The 18,750-nt window shown below is 39.4% G+C and overlaps 1 protein-coding gene across 6 annotated transcripts in view; it reads left to right on the forward strand.

Moving 5' to 3' along the window:
- PTPN13 (protein tyrosine phosphatase non-receptor type 13) overlaps positions 1-18,750 on the forward strand; it is a 129,593-nt gene that overhangs the window by 24,825 nt on the left and 86,018 nt on the right. For all 6 annotated transcript variants that reach the window (XM_087737143.1, XM_087737147.1, XM_087737148.1 and 3 more), the window contains 2 exons: positions 2,388-2,507; positions 12,177-12,346. In XM_087737143.1, the coding sequence (XP_087593269.1) occupies positions 2,393-2,507; positions 12,177-12,346 (285 nt within the window). In that variant the 5' untranslated portion in view covers positions 2,388-2,392. The remainder of the gene's footprint in view (positions 1-2,387; positions 2,508-12,176; positions 12,347-18,750) is intronic.

Raw genomic sequence — 18,750 nt, forward strand, 5'->3', positions numbered from 1 at the left:
GCTTCGGCTTTCAAAACCAATTTAAAATGTTTTGGATTTGGTATGTTGTGATGTTTGTTTTTATTTGTCAAGCTACTGCTGTCTGTAATATATAAGCACATCTTGTTGCTTACACTGCTACAGCTGAGGCCTACGTGGCTGGATGGATATTCATACACTTCTTACTGTGATCAAGAAATTCTTTCCTGTAGGATTCTTTTACTGTTGATGTAACATGTTTGGAGGTTTGAGCAGACAGGTTTATGGTCTCTGTAGTGATGTTAAATAGGGAATCGGCTTATATCTGCTACAGAGCAGTCCACACTATTATTTAATCACAGCTGAAAGGAATCGGGATTTTGGAGGATGGGGAAAAGGGGAGTGACAGAGAAGGACTGGGGGGATTTTTGTTGGTGGTATTAAGCTCAGCATGTTTCCTTTAGAATACTTAGCACAAAAAGTTTTCATTTGCAGATCATACATTTTCAGTCCCTAGGAGAAGACGAGATCTTTTAGTCGGAGTAATCCAGTTTGATTCTAGATGTACATACTGAAATTTGAGACAGTGCCATGAAATCACAAAATTCCTAGCATGGATTAGAGACCAGACTCTCTGTGCCAGGTGTATGTGAATCTCATACTGACTGGAAACATGTTTATCTCTGGCTTTCCATCCATTTATTGCAAGTCTGTGTTGGTCCCTAGCTTTCCATTTTGAATGGTGTATTTATTTTTCTCTTCAGGGATTCAGATTTTATCTTTCCTTTAAATGTGGTCTGGATCTGTTTTCCCTTTCATTATCTTTTTGATGATGACTTTTGAACATTAATTGTTGAAAATATATCTGGCTTAGTAAATATGCAGAATAATTGAATACTAAAAACTGGCAAGCTGTGAAGTAAGGAAAAATAAGCTGTCTGTGATGAAATGCAGCCGACAATATGTAATTTTTCAGTAGCGTAGTATAGAATTCTAGCTGAAAAAGGCTCTGGGTAGTACTTCAGCAAGTATCTTCAAAGCCCATGTTTTCAGCTAGAAACTGCAGGATATTCAGCCTTTTATATTACCATTATATGGGTATGAGCCTGGTTATCTGGAAGTAGAAAAACATGGAAGGCATGAAACTTCCTAGACAGTTGGGAAACTAAATATAGCTAGTCAGCCTGTCCTCCTTGCAAATTGTTAGGTTAATGTACGCTCAGATGCGTGTACATCTGAGTCAGGATTGTGTGCTGATGGGGAGGCTCCGGTTGGTTGATTGGAAGGGGTCCTTCAGCAGGACCGTTGGATCATCTAAAGCTGCTGATATCAGTTACTGATCTTGGGACAATATGCATTGCTTCTGGAACTGTCTTTTCCATTTCCAGCAGCAACTTTGGAGCCTTTGAGACCTAACAAACTTGTCGCTGATGATTGACGATATGCCTTAGGCTCTTACTGCAGCTCACTGCCTCAGGATTTTATTCTTTGGGCTTTGGAGAGAAGCAGAGGGAAGCGACTGCAGCTGCATTTCAATCAGAAATATAAATTGGCATGAGTGCTTAATCTGAGAACATTTAGTGTCCACAGAAAGCTGAAGTAATTAAGCAGACAAATGATTTATTTCCTCCTGAGCTTACTAAAATGATGAAGCTTTGACTTTGCCAGAATATTTAGGGATGTGTTCTTCAGTTTTCAAAATGGTTTTGGTTTTTGGACAACTGACGATCATATTGTGGTGTGGTGAAAATGGTTTAACTCTTTGAAAAAATATTAAGGCCTGACCTCTTCTAGCTGAGGAAGGAGGAAATCTTTATTTGTTTTCTGGGGATGTAATATGTAGAGCACCACTAACAGTTTTATGTTTTCTTAAATGTATGAAGAAGCTGAACAAAGGAGATAACTGTCAGTTCCACAGCTAGCTTGGTTGCTTGCAGGTTTGCATGCAGTGCTGCTTATTATTTGGTCATGAGATCATATAAACAGCCCTGTGAAAATGTATTGGAAGAAGAGCTTCCTTTCCTAACAGCAGCTTGACTGACTTAAACCTGTCAAAATAATGTTAACAGCTGATTTACATTAGTAAACCTGTAACTACTAATCATCCTGTCATTTTTTTAAACAGAGCAAACTCTTGCCCATAGCATATGGACTAATGCCAGCTTTTTCAGTTTATCGACTTAGTAGCCTACAATATTAATAGGGATCATTGTTGTCTTAACCCAATTTTTTCTTCTTCATAATAGCAGGTGCTCAAAGTTCTTTTTCGTCATGGTGAATGTTTTGTAGTATTTATATTTGATGGGTTCTATTAATGTTAGAGAATTTTTGTGACTGAGAGTTGAACATGGGTTATTACTACTTGAGTACTACATGCGAAGAGAAAATAACTCTTATGTATTCTTAAATCAGTCTGTCTCATTTCCCAGGTAACATGCATGTGTCACTAGCAGAGGCTCTGGAGGTTCGGGGGGGGCCATTGCAAGAAGAGGAAATATGGGCTATTTTGAATCAAAGTGCAGAGAGCCTTCAAGAACTATTCAGAAAAGGTAAGCATTTTTAAAGACTGATACATACAGAACTGGAAACATCTTGGTTATGTTTACGTGCCGTATAAGTAAACTCCTTTGTTCTTCCTAGGCTCTAAACCCAAATAATAACTTGCTCCTAGGTTATCTTTGGGTAAAGTGCCTAGCTGCACCCCAGCCCAAAGGATGTTTTCAACCATCACTTCACGTTCTGTCAGAACCTGCAGCACATTCAGTTTCATGTGGTGACAACTTCACTTTGGTAGGAAGCTACCACAGAGTCTTTGCATTATTTTAGTCTCATTGAGGTAGAAACATAGAGGTAGAACATGAGGTAGAAAGATAGAAAAAATGATTAATCAAGTCTGAGACCATTGGAAGCACTTTGGTCCTGAAGGGGACATAGAAGTGGCTACAGTACAGTGCAGTCATGACCAGTCTGCTCTGAAGAGATTAAGCCTCAAGTGAGGCAAAGGTGAGCCACTGAAAACTTGGCCAGAGGGCTAGCTATCATTCCCCAGAAGGCAATTAGCAAGATATATGTAGCTACTGAGAGGAATGTGATGGTTTCTTGTACTTCAAAGGAGTAGAAGTAAGTACCTCTTCTCTCCCATGCCCCCAGCTTAGTAGGCTCGAAGTTGAGCACCTGCAATATTGCTAATAATTATATGTTTTAGCACTAGGTCTAAGTATGGAACGCTTCCTCTTCCTAATGTTTTCCTTTCTTTTCTTTAAAATCTGCAAATCCTTAAGCCCCTTCCCCCCCCCTTTTTTTTTTTGCTTTTTATAGCAATAAAAGCTTAACTCAAAATATTGAACTTTGGTGGCATCTTTAACCTGGCCTCAGATAGAGTATATGTTCCCATGATGCATCTTAGTATTTCAGCAAATTTATGGGGGTCATCTCCTTACACCTAAGCATGCATATGTAAGCTTATTCAATTTTATTCAAGGAAAATCAAAAGCTCACACTTTGAAAATAGCTATTGTTTTGCCACATTACTATGCAAGAGGCACATTGTCATTACTGAGGGCAATATCTGTTCTATTTTTTGCATGCATTTGGCCTACCATTTCATCAAGAGTCAACATTTAAGTTGTTTCAGGAGTTGGTTTTTTTTAAGATTTGGTTTAGACAATCTGTCAAGTCAGACACTAGGTCTGTCTTGTACGTTGTACAACCTCTGAAAGTGGTCTCTGTTGGATACTTCAGAAAGACTCCAAAGAAGGCAAATGTGGGCAGAAACTGCCATACGGCGTTTGATTTCTGATCAAGCATGACTTAGCATTATTAATATGAAATTTTCTCAACTTCTCCGGAATACTTTTAGTGGCAAATTATGAGTAGTTTTGATATCCCATACAAATTTCCCTTTTCCCTTTTACCAGTGAGCCCACAGCCCATACGTGGTAAGAAGCGTTCCCTATTAGGAATGCTGAGTTTATTGTTGCAATTTGACCAACTGTCCTGTCCCTCTGCTTTTTGTATTACAAGAAAGGGAAAGCTGGCATCTTCTTTCCTCTTTTTTTCCTCTTTTCTTTATATCTCAGAGAGAATCAGAGGAATTTCTTTTTTTTTTTTAAGAGGGCCGGTTGTTGAGACCAAGTGAGACCTTGACTAAAGAGAGGTCTTGAATAATTAGAGGTTTACTCTTGTACGTTTTACAGGAATCAACACATTGAGCTCCATCTTGAAATCCACCTGCAAGATCACAGTGGCATGAGTATATAATAGGAAACCACTTAAGACATTTTCCTAGGTCTAAATTCTTTTCGAGAAGGAAGTCTCCACTGAAAATAAGAGCTCACCCTTTCTTGGCCTAACAGTAGTGGAGAAAAGTTATCATAATACTATGAAGGCTGCATGCAAGCATTGAGAATAAGAATGTCAGCCCTCCTTCAGAGGGACAAATACTGAAAGATGAGCCCACAAAATGGTAATCTGCCCCAGGACTTCTGGTATGTGCTTTTAAGGTAGGGGAATGCTTGCCAGCCAAGACTGGCTAAGGTGGCATAAGCTTTTGGTCTTACTTTCTATCAGTGAAGACTAAAACACAAATCCAGATAAAATCAGTGCCAGAAGAATCTGTCTCTTTTTGGAGATGAAGCTGTTTTATTGAGTTGTTTTTCTGCTAGTTCAGCAAACTATTTTCAGTTGGATGCTATTAATTAACCTGGGATATAGCCCTGTGGTAAAATGCACTTTAAAAGACACCCAAATGAAAGAGCTTTACTATATAGCTAAGGTTGACAAAGACAATCTAATTCCTCCCAGCAAGATTAGGATAACCACACAGTATTTAATGAAGATTTGGCTTCACTAAGGAAACAATCTAGAAACCTTTTTTGGTCATCTTGAATATCAGCTTCTGTGCTGGCTTGTAAAGATGTGTTGCAGAGATGCAGGAACAGAGAATGCTGAGGTTCCTGTAAGCTTGTCTGACTCAATTTTGTTCTTTATTCATGGAGGACTTGTAGCAAACGGGGAATCCTTGAAAAACCTTGGTTTCCTTGGTCAAATTTCAGACCTAGCATACAGCATGGAAGAGCTATTCTATGGCAGAGGGTGAGTTTCCAAAATTTTTCAGAACTGAGCAATCACTCCTGGGCAGGGGGCAATGAGGCAAGCTTTTAGCCTCTGCAAGTTCACAGCATGCTCAGATCTGACCGGTCTGAGATGCTCTTTTCTTCCTCCTTGTATAGCTCTGGAGTCCCTGAACATGTTGTTCTGTATCAAAATCTAAGCTTTGATGGGTGTTTTCTGTATTAAGTTCTTTTAAAAAAATAAAATAAGGCATATTGTTCAACAGTCTATGGTCCAACTGTTTTGAAATGAGGGGGATGAAAAGACCATGGAAATCAACAACTCTTAAATTGCCATCTGTTGGCAACCTCCCCGCACCAGCCCAGCAACCACACACATTTAAAGGAATTACCAGCCCAAGTAACCATTTATTTATGTAATCCTGGTAGAATTTTGGTAGTCTGTTTGAAGTTGAGAATCCTTGCTGTTACTTCATCAACTGAGAAGGTGTTCTTTGATTAATTTGTTACTTAAACTAGTTTCAGGAAATTAGGGAAGAACGCCCAAAACAAGCTTCTGATACAGATTTAATGACTTCTTCATTTATAGACTCACTAACAGATAAGCAGAACTTCTATCTTCTTATCCATCACTGAATAAAAGAAGCACAGAATGAAAATCCATGTCTTACATGGTTAATCACATATCATACCATGTCTAACTCAGTGACTGATACAGAAATGTGCATGTTTTTATGCCTATTTGTATTTACAATTCAAACAGGTGTTGAACTCTTTAAAAATACTTCACAAATTGATTTCAATCATTATAAGCAATGAAAGATTAGATTGAAATGCCCAGTTGCTAATCACTGATTTAGAAGATCAGCTCTGGTAGCTGTCTTGTCAGCATATTATAAGCTGTTAAATGGAGGAGAAAGACAATCTAATACTCAGTGAGAAAGACAATCTAATACTCAGTTGCGAATCTGACATCAGTTGTACTAGTGACGTTGAGATTAATCTGGAGATTTGAAAAGGCCGATACTAGACCTGCCCTTCTCTTACATCTGTTTAATTATCTGCAATAACTATTTTGTTGTTGAGAGGGTGTATCAGCTGTTTCAGACATGCTGCGTCTTGTACTCAGTACTCCATGAGGTCAAAGGAACAGGTCTTTGAAGTGAAGTATCTCAAATGTGAGCATGTAAGTGTAAGGAGCATGCTGTGCTCTCTGCTGCTGAGAATTATAAACCAGGCGTCCCTCTAATTTGGTAGGTTTAACTGGAAAAGATTTATCAAAACTTGGAAGTGGGAAATACTTCATGTGTCACTTAGGCCACTCCTATGCTAAAGCATGTATTGTGGATTCTGAAAATAGTTGGATATTATGTTTCAAGACATATTTAAAGGGAGGGGGAAGAGAAGGGCAGAAAATGAGTCTGATAATAGAAAGGCAGGTTGAGCAAAGAAAGAGAGGCTTTACAAGTTGACTGTCCTGCAAATTTGTATATGGGAAATGATTTATGTAAAGAAAAGTGATATCTTTTGAAAGTAGCTGTGAAGAAGAACCACTGTGGGTTTTGGGGACCTGTAAATCTTGTCAACAATCATCCTACGGCATCTGCTTAGCTTGGGTAAGTACAATGAAAAGAAGGAAGGTGAAGTGTGAAATATGTTGATGGGAACTAGTGGTGGGTCCCAAGTAGTCATAGACCTAGTTGGGATGGAGGGGGAAATGGATTTTTTTGGTTGACGAGGGAAAATGCGGGGCGGGCGGGCGGGGAATGCTCCTCCTCTAGCCACTCCTGGCTGTCAGGTGTTAAATGTTTGTTTTTTCCCTTTACTGCTGAGGAATGATTCCCCCACCACCACCACCTTCTGGTAACATTTGGTCTTTTGGTTGCGGAGAAGGAAAGAGATCAGGCTTCTGTGGTTTTTAGGATTTTTTTGTTTTGGTTTCGGTTTGGTTTGTTTTTTTATCCGCCCCACCAAGTGAGGCTCAGTTACTACTTGCACTCTTTCCAGAACACTCTGCTGGATGTGGTCAAGGTAACAATAAAGTGTAGTATGGTGTTACACTGACTGGGGAGCATGTCAGGAACAACATGGGTGATCTCAGAAACTAATTGTTCACCCTGTTTCTTGCTCCAGTATTCTCGGGAAAGAGTAAATTTCAGTTAGCCTCTCCGTGTTTCTTCCTGTGCTCTTGGTTTCCAAGTGGTTCAGTATCGCATCAGAGCTCTCTGCTCAGTCCCATCCCTTTGGGCGCAGGGGAGAGGGAGCAGAAGCACTGCAGTGCTGCTTTCCCTGCACACCAGGCATGCGGGGACATGCTGCACCAGCTCCAAGGAGTATAGGACTCGCAGCGTAAGTGGTCCCTTACGCTGGCATAATCCTGGCCTGTCTAGAGATGCATTGGTGGTCTGCCTGCCTCCAACCTGGCCTAAGCATAAAAACCTTCAGGTTCTTTTGCACTAGGATGACATTTTACTTGTCTCAGTGAGGGCTATAGAGCGAAGCAGAGATGAGTGTTGAAAACCTTGTGTATGTTTTTGGTTTGTTCTGTGCTTTTTTAAGGTATTTCTTTTGTGTCCTGAAAGAGCTGAAATGTACATCACTTCCAGCGATTTCTGCTAATGGCTGCGGCCTAAGAGAAGTAGGAAAAAACAAAACTGAAGGAGTTTGAATTGTGTATGTAGTTTAGGAATTCAAAATTACCTGCCATCAATATTGTAAAATGGATCCGTTTTAAATTTCTACCTGAACTTAACGTCTCTTATAATGTGGTGAGGTTTTTTTCATCTTTGGCTACTTGTAGTCTGTTAAACCATGTAAAGGACTGATTTAAAAGTCTTTCATCTGTTTGGCAGATGCTATGTAGCTGAAGATTATTTCAGTTTTTATTGCATTTAAAACCAGTTCACTCTCTCACTTTAAGTAAGACCACACTATTTTTCTCTGTCTTGGCACTGCTTGATAAACTGTGCTCTCACAAGTGTTTTGTTACCAAGTTGCATAGTTCTGGAGTTAACTCAGAAGGCTGGCAGCTCTAGCGCAGTTGAAAGCCTACTGGATAGAAAATTGACCAAGAGCCGTATCCTGAATTCCAGGGCTCTTATAAAGAGGGGGTTTGAATCTCTTTTTTTTTTTTTTTTTTTTTTTGCATTTTCCCCTGTACCTTGCGGAGTATGTTCCCCTTACTGCACTTGTAAATTCTTCTGAAAGCCTAAACAGAAGATGACATGAGTATTGTGACTGGAAACTAGTTCCTGTTGTTGTTTTCCTAGGCTCCCCGGCCGTTTGATGCATTGCATCTTTGTTATTTTTTTTTTCCCATGGTACAAACACTTGAAAGGGTAAGAGTAGAGTTACTTAAAAATATTTTTCTTAGGTTAAATCTGCATAGTAGAAGCTTTGAGACAGTTACTTTGGTTTGTGATGCATGCCTTAAGGAAGGAAATGGAGAATGAGTTATTTTGTTCTCATCCTTTGTAATGGTAGATTAGATTCCCAAAGTTGTGATGTAGGCAGTATGATCTGCTATATAAGTTAAAAGCTACTAAAAGAGGAAACTTAAGAAAATGTCAACGATATGAGTTTGGCAAAAACAGGCCTTTTTCTAAACTTATAATTAATCACATTCATTGTACGTTGCTTCAGATCATGAAGATTGTTGAGTGTGGACGGAAATACTTTACGTGGATCAATAAATTCAGCCTCTATATCTGTAGGGGACAAACGCATGCTCCAAAGTTTATTTAAATTAATATTCGGAAGACTTTAGGCTAAATGTGGGGTTTTTTTAATTGTTCTTAAAACTAAATTGTGTTTCCATCTCATTAACTCTTGTTCCTGTAATATGTTTCAGAATATGAAGAGTTCATATGTATTTAAAGTGTCATACAAAATGGTAAGGATAAAGCCTCCACATTACTTAAGGTTCCTGAGTTGGGGCTTTTAAGCAGAAATCTTATTTAAAAAAAAATAAACATTTTAAAATATTACATCAGTGGTGTATACACACAGAACTAGTTAAAAATCCAGTAGTTACCTGCAGGGTTATTTTTGCAAGTTGGTGGCCCACTAAGGTCAGCTTTCTAAAAATGCTTTGCTATATAATGTAATATTTTCTTATGTACATAAGACATGTACACAGGAAGGGTCTTTCCATCTTTACATTTCTTTTGTTTAGCATCTGAACTTACTGTCACAATAGTGGACGGCAGTTGTTCTGTTTTGTTTCAGAGGAAGTAGGGTTAGAGGTATAGTGCAAAATGTCATCCCTTGGGGCTGGGAGGAACAGGTAATGTTATTTTCATTCTTAACTAAAATTTTATTTAATTCAGTTGATTGAAGTTAATTTCCACTACTTTTGCCATATGTATTGTTTAAAGTTCTTGCTGGGGGAGGTTTCTTCAGCTCATCTTATTTTTAAACTTACATATTTGATGGCTTTTTCACAATATGAGATATTTCTAAACTCTGGTTTTGAAGTTGGCCATGCTAAGAAAAGGTGTCTATAGAGGTAATGCCGTTTGCTTCATGCCAAGTGTCTTGCTACATGCTGTGGTGAAACCATGATCTTGGACATGATTGATTAGTTTTACTACTGTATCAAGCAGTTATTTTGTTGTGGCCATTAAAGAGAGTGATTCCAGGCTTAAATCTTTTTGTAGCTCAGGGTCGATTGGATGCTGTTGGGAATAGGGAAAATGTGTACTGCAGTGTAAGGATTGGTAATTAATGTCTGCACGAAATTTAGAATTTCTTCTCTTGACCAAATTTATATGATGATGTTCAAGGAGCTCAACAAATGGAGTTCTCTAGTTGTTAGTTGGATTTTATTTTTTTTATAACACCTTGATAAATTCATTATTTGGAAGTATTTGAAGTCACACTGGAGGAGGTCTAGCAACAGAAAGATACTGGTCCAGCTTGTTAGTTGAGCCATATGTTTTATTTAGTTTAGCTTACATTGACATTGGTGGGTTCAAGTAAGATATATCGCTTTGTCCCTTGCGATTTTACTTACTGAAATGGGATAAGAGAACCCCCTGAGATCTTGTCTTCTGTGTATAAGAGAGACATCATGTATGGTTTTGTATTTGGTATTATTATGGGGCTTGGGGGCATTTTTTTTTTTTGTATGTGACAGAGACCTCTGGTTTCCATGGGGAGCTCAGCAGTTCTGTGTGAGAGCCTAAATTGGGTTAGCGTACATGATCAGAGATACCATCCATCAATTACTTATTTCTTTTGGATCCAGGGGAGAAAGCCGGAGCAATGAAATGCACTCCCCTGAGGCAAGAAGACTGAACCTCTCTTGTATGTCATAAAAAGCAGAGCAGGGGGAAACCAGTTCTGCACTGTGAATCCTAAGCTTGTCATCCTGGCTTTCAGCAAAACACACTGGCATTTTAAAATCCTTTAGAAAAACTGTAACAAACTCCTTTGGTTTTCAGGTGGTTAAACAACTTGAAATAACTACTTGAAGTAGACTCTGTAGGATCTTTCCATTTCTAGAATGTTTGTTGTCCTCAATGTCTCTTTTCCATTTTAAAGCAAAATTCTGCATAGCGATTTAAGGTATGTTCAGAAAAATGTGTATATTAGTCTTAGATGGAAAAATGAATTATTGGGTTCTCTACTGAATGATGTCTCTTGCACACATTGGTAGGAGGGGAAGCTTCAGGATCTGAAAGTTGGGACTGTTTTTCTGGATAATTGCACTACCAAGTTATTAATGTAGTTTTGCTTTGGTATCGCAGAATGTGGAAAGCCTAAAAGCAATTTCTTAGCTTCTTTTGGAGGAAGGGGAGTTGAAGAAATTGAAGGACTTACTGGGTAGATCCTTTTACATCTGATACCTGCAAGCAGTAATTTAATACATTTCCAAGGAGATTAGAAATATTCTAGATTACAAGATAATTGAACAGGCTAGGAACCAGCACTGTAGGAACATCCTGAGCTGATAGGAGAGTGGAAAATGTGGTGGAGCTGCAGGAGGACATTATTATTCTGCTCTTGCTGCTTACTATGTAGAGGGAAAAGAAAGACTTATCTTTCAAATGCTTGTTTCCTCAGATCTTTGATATATCATGTAGCAGAAAACAGAGCAACTGCCTCTTTGCCTGTGGAAAAATAACAGTTAACTTCTATTTTTACTTAGATAAAAGCTTACGCCTCCTTCAGTGAAACTGAGCTGATTTATAGTTTGAGGTGTAGAAAAAATATTTTGACTCAAGGAAATGGTCTCTCTTTTTTCTGCCTTGGTTAACTTTTACTTCCAAGGTAGATCTGGGGGTTTAATACCTTCCCCTGTCCATGCAGCCTGTTCACCCCCACCCTTTTTTTTTTCTTTTAGTAGGTTTGTGGCCAGAAGTTTGATAGCAGTATTATCAGACATCAAAAACCTAGCTGGCAAATTGCATATTCATGGTGTAGGAAGTTTTCTTTGTCATTTTTGGTTCTTCGGTTTCAGTACTTTTTTTTTTCTTGCTATTTTCAAGTATTAATCACAGGGTTTCAATGGGCGATCTTACCAAGGTTTCAGGTTTATTCTTTGCCCACTTCCACTGCTGCCTAGAGTTAGTTTTTTTTTCTTTTTCACTTTTGAAATACTGGGGGTTTTAGGCTAAAAAGGACTTCTGTGCCACAAAACTTTTCCATTTTGTCCAGTTCTATCAGCTACTCTAATAAGGAGTATTTCCTCTCTCTACTAACTTTGTCCTCTCTTCAGATCATTGCTGCTGCAGCAGTGCTATATTAGTATAGCAGTTGACTCCATTCTTAGTGTAGGAATTAGCCTTAATGACATGTACACTACAAAACGTGATCATTTTATATGTTGACTGTAACATAAATGAAATAACCTCAGGACAGGAGAGCTTGTAAGCATTTTAGCAGGCTCTTCCTGAGCTTGCTGGTATGAATAATAGCAAAGAATAGTCAAAAAAGATAGGTGTTACTCCTTAGTGTGATTAAAATTGAGGTGGTGGTTGTGGTTATGAAGCACCACAGGTGGAAAAGGAAGCATGAATCTATTCTGTGAATAATATATTGGCTGATACTAAATGTGTCTTTGAGCAAATAAAATAACATCAAGCAAGGGCATCAAACAACGTTGCTTTAATTTCAGGGTTTTTTTTTTCCTTTCAAATACAGCTGATCCTACTGCTCTGGGATTCATCATTTCTCCGTGGTCTCTCCTGTTGCTTCCATCTGGCAGTGTATCATTTACTGATGAAAATGTCTCCCAACAAGACCTGCGAGCGTTCACAGCACCGGAGGTTCTGCAGAACCATTCTGTATCATCTCTGTCAGACGTTGAAAAGGTACAGTACCTCTTCCTTGGGCGACAGCTGTTGTCTTTTGCTGTTGATCCCTTCACAAAATAGCTTTAAACTGTCCTTTTTGTCTCCCTGTGGTTCTTGATTTGTATGTGTAATTGTTGATTTCTTTTGTGAGAGGGGGAGGGATCCTCCTACTTTGTTTTTGTCTGTAAAAATGGAATAGTGATTATAGGTGTATGCACTTACGAAGAAGTGTCTGTGTGCAGGTCCCTGTCATGTGTATGCTACTGACAGCCATACCTGGGCAATGGCTGCACAGAATAACTGACCATTGAACTAGTAGTGAGCAACACTTCGCCTTCTTTTTCTAAAAGATGTCAGTGACATCAACAATTTTAATTTTTTTAAAATTTTTTTGGCAAAATGCATCTGAAAGGTAAGCCAAGGAATTGCTCAAGCAGTCCAGGACTTCAAAAAAATGGGATGTTCCTACACTCATCTCAGAAGAAAGTTTGTTTTAATTAACATAAGTATTCCTCAGTTTCGTGCAAAATTGTTCCTTTCCACCTTCCTTTTTTAACTCTTCCCCAAGGGTAGATGTTCAAGCAGGTAAGGTTGGTACCTGTGATCTCTTCCAGGTCATTGATATGCACAGTCAAAATGACTAGCTTCTCAAATTTGTTTTCGTAACAATAAGTTGTTGCAAATGGTAACGCTTTCCCCAGAAAACCATTCCCTTGGCCTAGTCAAAGGTATTTAGAGGTGGGAGTAAGAAAGAAGCTGAGCTCTATTTCCATCTCCTTGGCTTCTCTGGATCGACAATCCTTAGAGAAGGAAGCTAGCTGCAGCCAATGTTGTAATCTGGGAACAATTATGACATTTGGCAGTCTTCCTCCAGGAAGAACAGCAACATGCTCTTACTCCAGAGGAAACAGCTATTGGCATCTATTGCTGTTGTGTGCACAAGGACTATTAAAACATGTTTTTTTCTGTATTGAATATTTTGTGTTTGCAGCTTTTTTTTCTTCTAAACCTTGTATGTAGTCAGTTTTCTTTAGGGCTATATCACAAAATACCTACCGAAAATCAGTTTCCTCAGTTCCTCGCAAGCTCTTTAGACATCCTTCTTGCCCTGCAGTATAGTCAAAATTAATGGTATAATAAAATATGTATATAATTTTATCTATGACAAAACCATAAGCTATTAGCAACCAAGGTTGAAAGTTTTAATAGAGAAGTAAAAATAACACTGACATCAATGCAAATTCGGGATCAGTTTTGTAGGATGCAGCTGCCAAGCTCTGTAGTCATACTGTTGGAATTGTTGATCTTCTTTCAAGAGAGACAAAAGTTTGGAAGACCATAATATTACCTCTAGTGCCAACTCTGAAGTTTAATACACAAAACAGGACTTAAAAAATGCCAGAAAAAAAGTTTTGAAATGACATGTTTGTGACCTTCGTCACAGCTGATTGCATTTTGTTCTGTGCCAGTATTCATTCAGTATGTTACTTTTTTCTTTTTGAAATAAATAGAGAACTGTTACTATTAAAAGCCATGCTATGATGTTTCTTTATCTTAATCTTTAGGAAGGAAATACTCAGAGGGACCATTGTGGCCTGTAAACTCCAGCACAGAGCGTGTCAATAGGCGATGACCAAATACTGGCATTCAGCACATATGCAGCACTGATTAGTCCTCTCTGATTATGGCTGGGTGAATTTATTTCATGATATCAGTATCACCTTGCTTGCTGGAAGGTGATGACAAAATTGAGACTCTAGGCTGCAGCAACTGTCTTCCTGTTTTCATTGGGAAACAATTGGATGTGGAAATAGACAAGCTTTGGCTTTACATAAGCAAATTTACTCATACAGTCACCTAGAAACTAAATAAAACCCTTTAGCTTGTGGTATTCAGCTTTAGCATTAGGTTGAAGCTTCAGGCTTTGACCTTGCGATGAATTAACCTATTTTGTGTTTGAACTCTACCTGATTTATGGGTGTGTTTTGCACACACTGGGGGGGAAAAATTAACTGTTCTGATAGCCTGGGATCGTTCAAAAACATTTAAAGAAAACTTGCTGCTGCCATTCTTGTTCTCAGTTTAAAGCCTTGTGATTAAATCACACAGCTCTTCTGCCAGTGTGGTAATGATTTCTGGGTGCAGTGAAGGACAGCCATAATCTGAAGATGGGATCTGTGAGTTACTCATCCTGCAATTCGCTCATGTGAGACCCTCCAGTTGAATTCTTAGAAATGTACCATTGTGTACAAAGAATTGAAGTCTTTTCATGATGGCAATGGTATATACGAGTATATGTAAAAATAATCTTTGATAATGCATCAGGGAAAAAAAAAGAAGACTGGAGTATCTGTAATACTGGCCTATAATCCTCCGGTTGGCAGCTACACAGTATAGTATATTTGTGTGAAATGCTTCAAACCTATCAGTCTCTTGGGTTTATTTTCTTACTTGCTTATATGGAAGGAGAAAGCTACCTGAAACATAGACTTGTACAAAAACTTTTGTCCTATTATGGCTTTATTAGTTGAAGTTAGTAGGGCTGATATATAGCTTATGTGTGCATCCTTTTTTTTTATTGTTTCCCTTTACATTTGTATTAAACTGTGTGTAGGATAGTACACTGATTATTTGTCCTGATATATTGACCTCGTGTTTCTTAGATCTTGCCAGTCACAAGTGGTGTTCCCCAGGGCTCAGTATGGGGGCCAGTTCTGTTTAATATCTTATCAATGATCTGGATGAGGGGATTGAGTGCACCCTCAGTAAGTTTGCAGACGACACCAAGTTGGGTGGGAGTGTTGATCTGCTGGAGGGTAGGAAGGCCCTACATAGGGACCTGGACAGGCTGGATCGATGGGCCAGGGCCAACTGCATGAGGTTCAACAAGGCTGAGTGCCAGGTCCTGCACTTGGGTCCCAACAATCCCATGCAACGCTACAGGCTTGGGGAGGAGTGGCTGGAGAGCTGCCTGGTGGAAAAGGACCTGGGGGTGTTGGTCGACAGCTGCCTGAACATGAGCCAGCAGTGTGCCCAGGTGGCCAAGAGGGCCAATGGCATCCTGGGTTGCATCAGGAATAGTGTGGCCAGCAGGACCAGGGAGGTGATAGTGCCCCTGTATTCGGCACTGGTGAGGCCGCACCTCGAGTACTGTGTTCAGTTTTGGGCCCCTCCCTACAAGAAGGACATGGAGGTGCTGGAGTGTGTCCAGAGGAGGGCAACGAAGCTGGTGAAGGGTCTGGAGCACAAGTCTTATGAGGAGCGGCTGAGGGAACTGGGGTTGTTTAGCCTGGAGAAGAGGAGGCTGAGGGGAGACCTTCTTGCTCTCTGCAACTACCTGAAAGGAGGTTGTAGCAAGGTGGGGGTCGGTCTCTTCTCCCAAGCGATAGGACGAGAGGAAATGGCCTCAAGCTGCGCCAGGGGAGGTTTAGGTTGGCTATTAGGAAAAACTTCTTCACTGAAAGGGTTGTCAGGCACTGGACCAGGCTGCCCAATGAAGTGGTTGAGTCTCCATCCTTGGAGGTATTTAGAAGCTGTGTAGATGTGGTGCTTAGGGAGATGGTTTAGTGGTGGACTTGACAGTGGTAGGTTAATGGTTGGACTTGATGATCTTAAAGGTCTTTTCCAACCTTAATGATTCGATGATTCTATGCTGGAATTCTCTGTTATGTAAGGAACTTGATGTTATGCTGCACAAACCTTAAGCAGTGATGATCTTGTAAACAGACTGTTGTGGGATTTCTCCTCCCTGCCCCCCCCCCCCCCCCCAACCTATCTGATACAACCCAAGGTTGTCAAACTATAATTAACCAGTTAGAAATCCATAAGGAGAACTGTCAAACACCAGTTGAGCAGCAGTATGACTGTTTATCTGATTTTTGAAGTTAAGGTGTATGAAGTAGGAGAGAGCTGCATGATATATATGCAGGCATTACATTAAAATCCTGAAATAAGTTTAACTGATATGTAGTGGATACATTTTTGTTTTCAAAGTACCGTGCAAGCCACTACTACATAGAAATGCTGTACTTGGAAAACCTCCTTAAGTTAATATAAAGCTTGAAATACCACTGATGGAGTTGATGGAGTACCACATCACAAACTGTTTCGCTTCGCTTTTATTTTGAAAGCTGTTTTCAGATAGATTAGTAGGGTAGCATGTTTTAGTTTAGAGGTCTGATTTCATGGTTGTACAATAATATTTTTGTTGAGGATGATGCACTTCTTGGTTTTGGAAATATCTTCCATTATGTTGAAGCTCAGAGTCATAGAGTGATGGGATATCCGGAGTTGGAAGGGACCCGTGAGGATCATTGAGTCCAAGTCCAGACTCCACAGAGGGCAACCCAAAAGTTCAATCATATACGTAGGAGCATTGTCCAAATGCTTCTTGAACGCTGACGGACTTAGGACCATGACCACTTCTCTGATTAGAATTAACAATTTTGATAATAGACTTTAAGTGCTGTTCTTACATTTTGGGGGGACAGGAGGGGTACGGGGGCTTTTTTTTATTTGAATTTTTTGTTTGTGTGGGGTTTTTTATCCCTGGAAAAGGGTTTTTTTGCATGCATTATTACCCTGAAAGTATATACACCTTTTTCTATATAGCTGTGGTATATCTGGATATGTAAGGAAGATTTTCTAGTATTTCAGTTGAAAGGGTAATGGGTAATAAAGCAGATACGGAGCAATTTCCTCGGTATTTGAAAGATAATGTTTCTGGTTGAACGCAGCAGTGGTATTAACGGAGAACCCTTGATGCTGGTCTGTGACTTCTGTCCTACTCTGTTCTTTGCATGGAACAGAGAGGCCTTTGGTGGCTAGCGCTTTCTTTCTGGGAGAGGAGGCTGATGAGTGAGCCCGTGTTAGGTACACGGTACTGGCTACATATTTGCGTCTTGCGTAAAGCTGTGTTTCATCTGCACCTGTGTACAGCTCCACTGCAGTCCTGCCAGAACATGCCGCTGGCAACAAAATTTGCCTCTGTGTTTTCCCTTCTGAGCGTGATTGCAAAGAAATCCTCCATGGTTCTGCTCCATCTTTATCACAAAGAAAAACATTGTTTCTCTATTTTTCTCTACCTGAATATCCTTCTTGGACATCTGTGTCTGAATGCACACCAGCTGACCCTGTTCCTCTGTCTTCAGTGTCTGTCAGTCAGGTGGACTGAACCGTACCAGCAAGTAACCACGTGTCAGCACTACCTGGTATGTCGCTGCCTTGTCCTGATGGAAACCTTTCTGTCCTGCGCTGAGTCATATGCTGCGCTAGACAGAGACCATCCCACAAGATTTAAGTGGCAGAAGTTTAGGATTGGAGTGCTTCTCTGAGTACATTGAATTCCAATTTTATATGAATAAAGCACGTTGAATTTACGAGAACAATTTTAATAACATGTTGCTTCTAAGCGTATTTAGTAATTATTTCCTTACCCTGTGACAAAGCTGTGTATTGCTTTTCTGAATACATAACAAGAAAACTTTTTTCTGTTTTACAATAGAAATCTAAAAATACATCATACTTGTGTTCTGGGGTTAACTCCTGGCACAGTGCAGTAATGGTATAATGTCTTTCAAACAGTCTGGTCTAAAAAGAAAAACATTTATGTGTCATCCTTTTTCTGAGTCCTCAAGAATATATTTTGTTGTCTTGAGCAGACTAAGAGACTCCTCGGTACAGAGATGAATTCTCTTGTACAACCTTAAGCTAGTTCTAGATGGGTGATTTTTAACAACTCTATGTATTTAGTGTGGGAAGAAGAAAATTACTTTTATCATTTCATAGGTTCTGTTGGGTCCATCCATTACGTTTGTACATTCAGTTTACACCTAAGTTTTTGAAATCTGTGTATGAAGTACCCAAGTCTAGACAGATCTTTTCAATGTACCTACCTAGGACTTAAAGATGTTTTGCTTTTAGTTAGTGAAGAGGCTGACTGAAGCGAATCACTTTTAATTTATCACTGCCCTTGTAACTGTGGTTCATTGCCTGCACAATTATTTAATAAACTTATTGCTTTAAGTAGCACAAATATTACTAAAACTTGGTAGAAAGAGCCATCGCTAGTGTATGTTACTTACACAGTCCAGAAAAAGTGCCTTTTTTTTCCCTGCACTTACCTATTTTGTTTTCACAGTCACCTACAGGGGTAGTAGGTGTTTGTGCTCTTAATTCTGCAGTACTTAAAGGTTTTATTCTCTGTCCAGATGGGCTTAATACGTTGAAGATATATTAACGTCATTAATGTTGATATTAATTGTTAATTATGCATGTAATGATTAATGTATTTGTATCTTAAAATATCTATAATAGATTAAGGTGACTGGTGTTCATTCCTTTTTTTCCTTTGATCCCAATCTTCGGGATCTCCTGACAGTAGTAGCCCACTGTTTGAGTCCTGCTAAGGTCTGCCTTTCCTT

This window comes from Nipponia nippon, unplaced genomic scaffold (assembly GCF_047370975.1).
Source record: "Nipponia nippon isolate SJK-2023a ecotype South Korea unplaced genomic scaffold, ASM4737097v1 scaffold_6, whole genome shotgun sequence".
NCBI lineage: Eukaryota > Metazoa > Chordata > Aves > Pelecaniformes > Threskiornithidae > Nipponia > Nipponia nippon.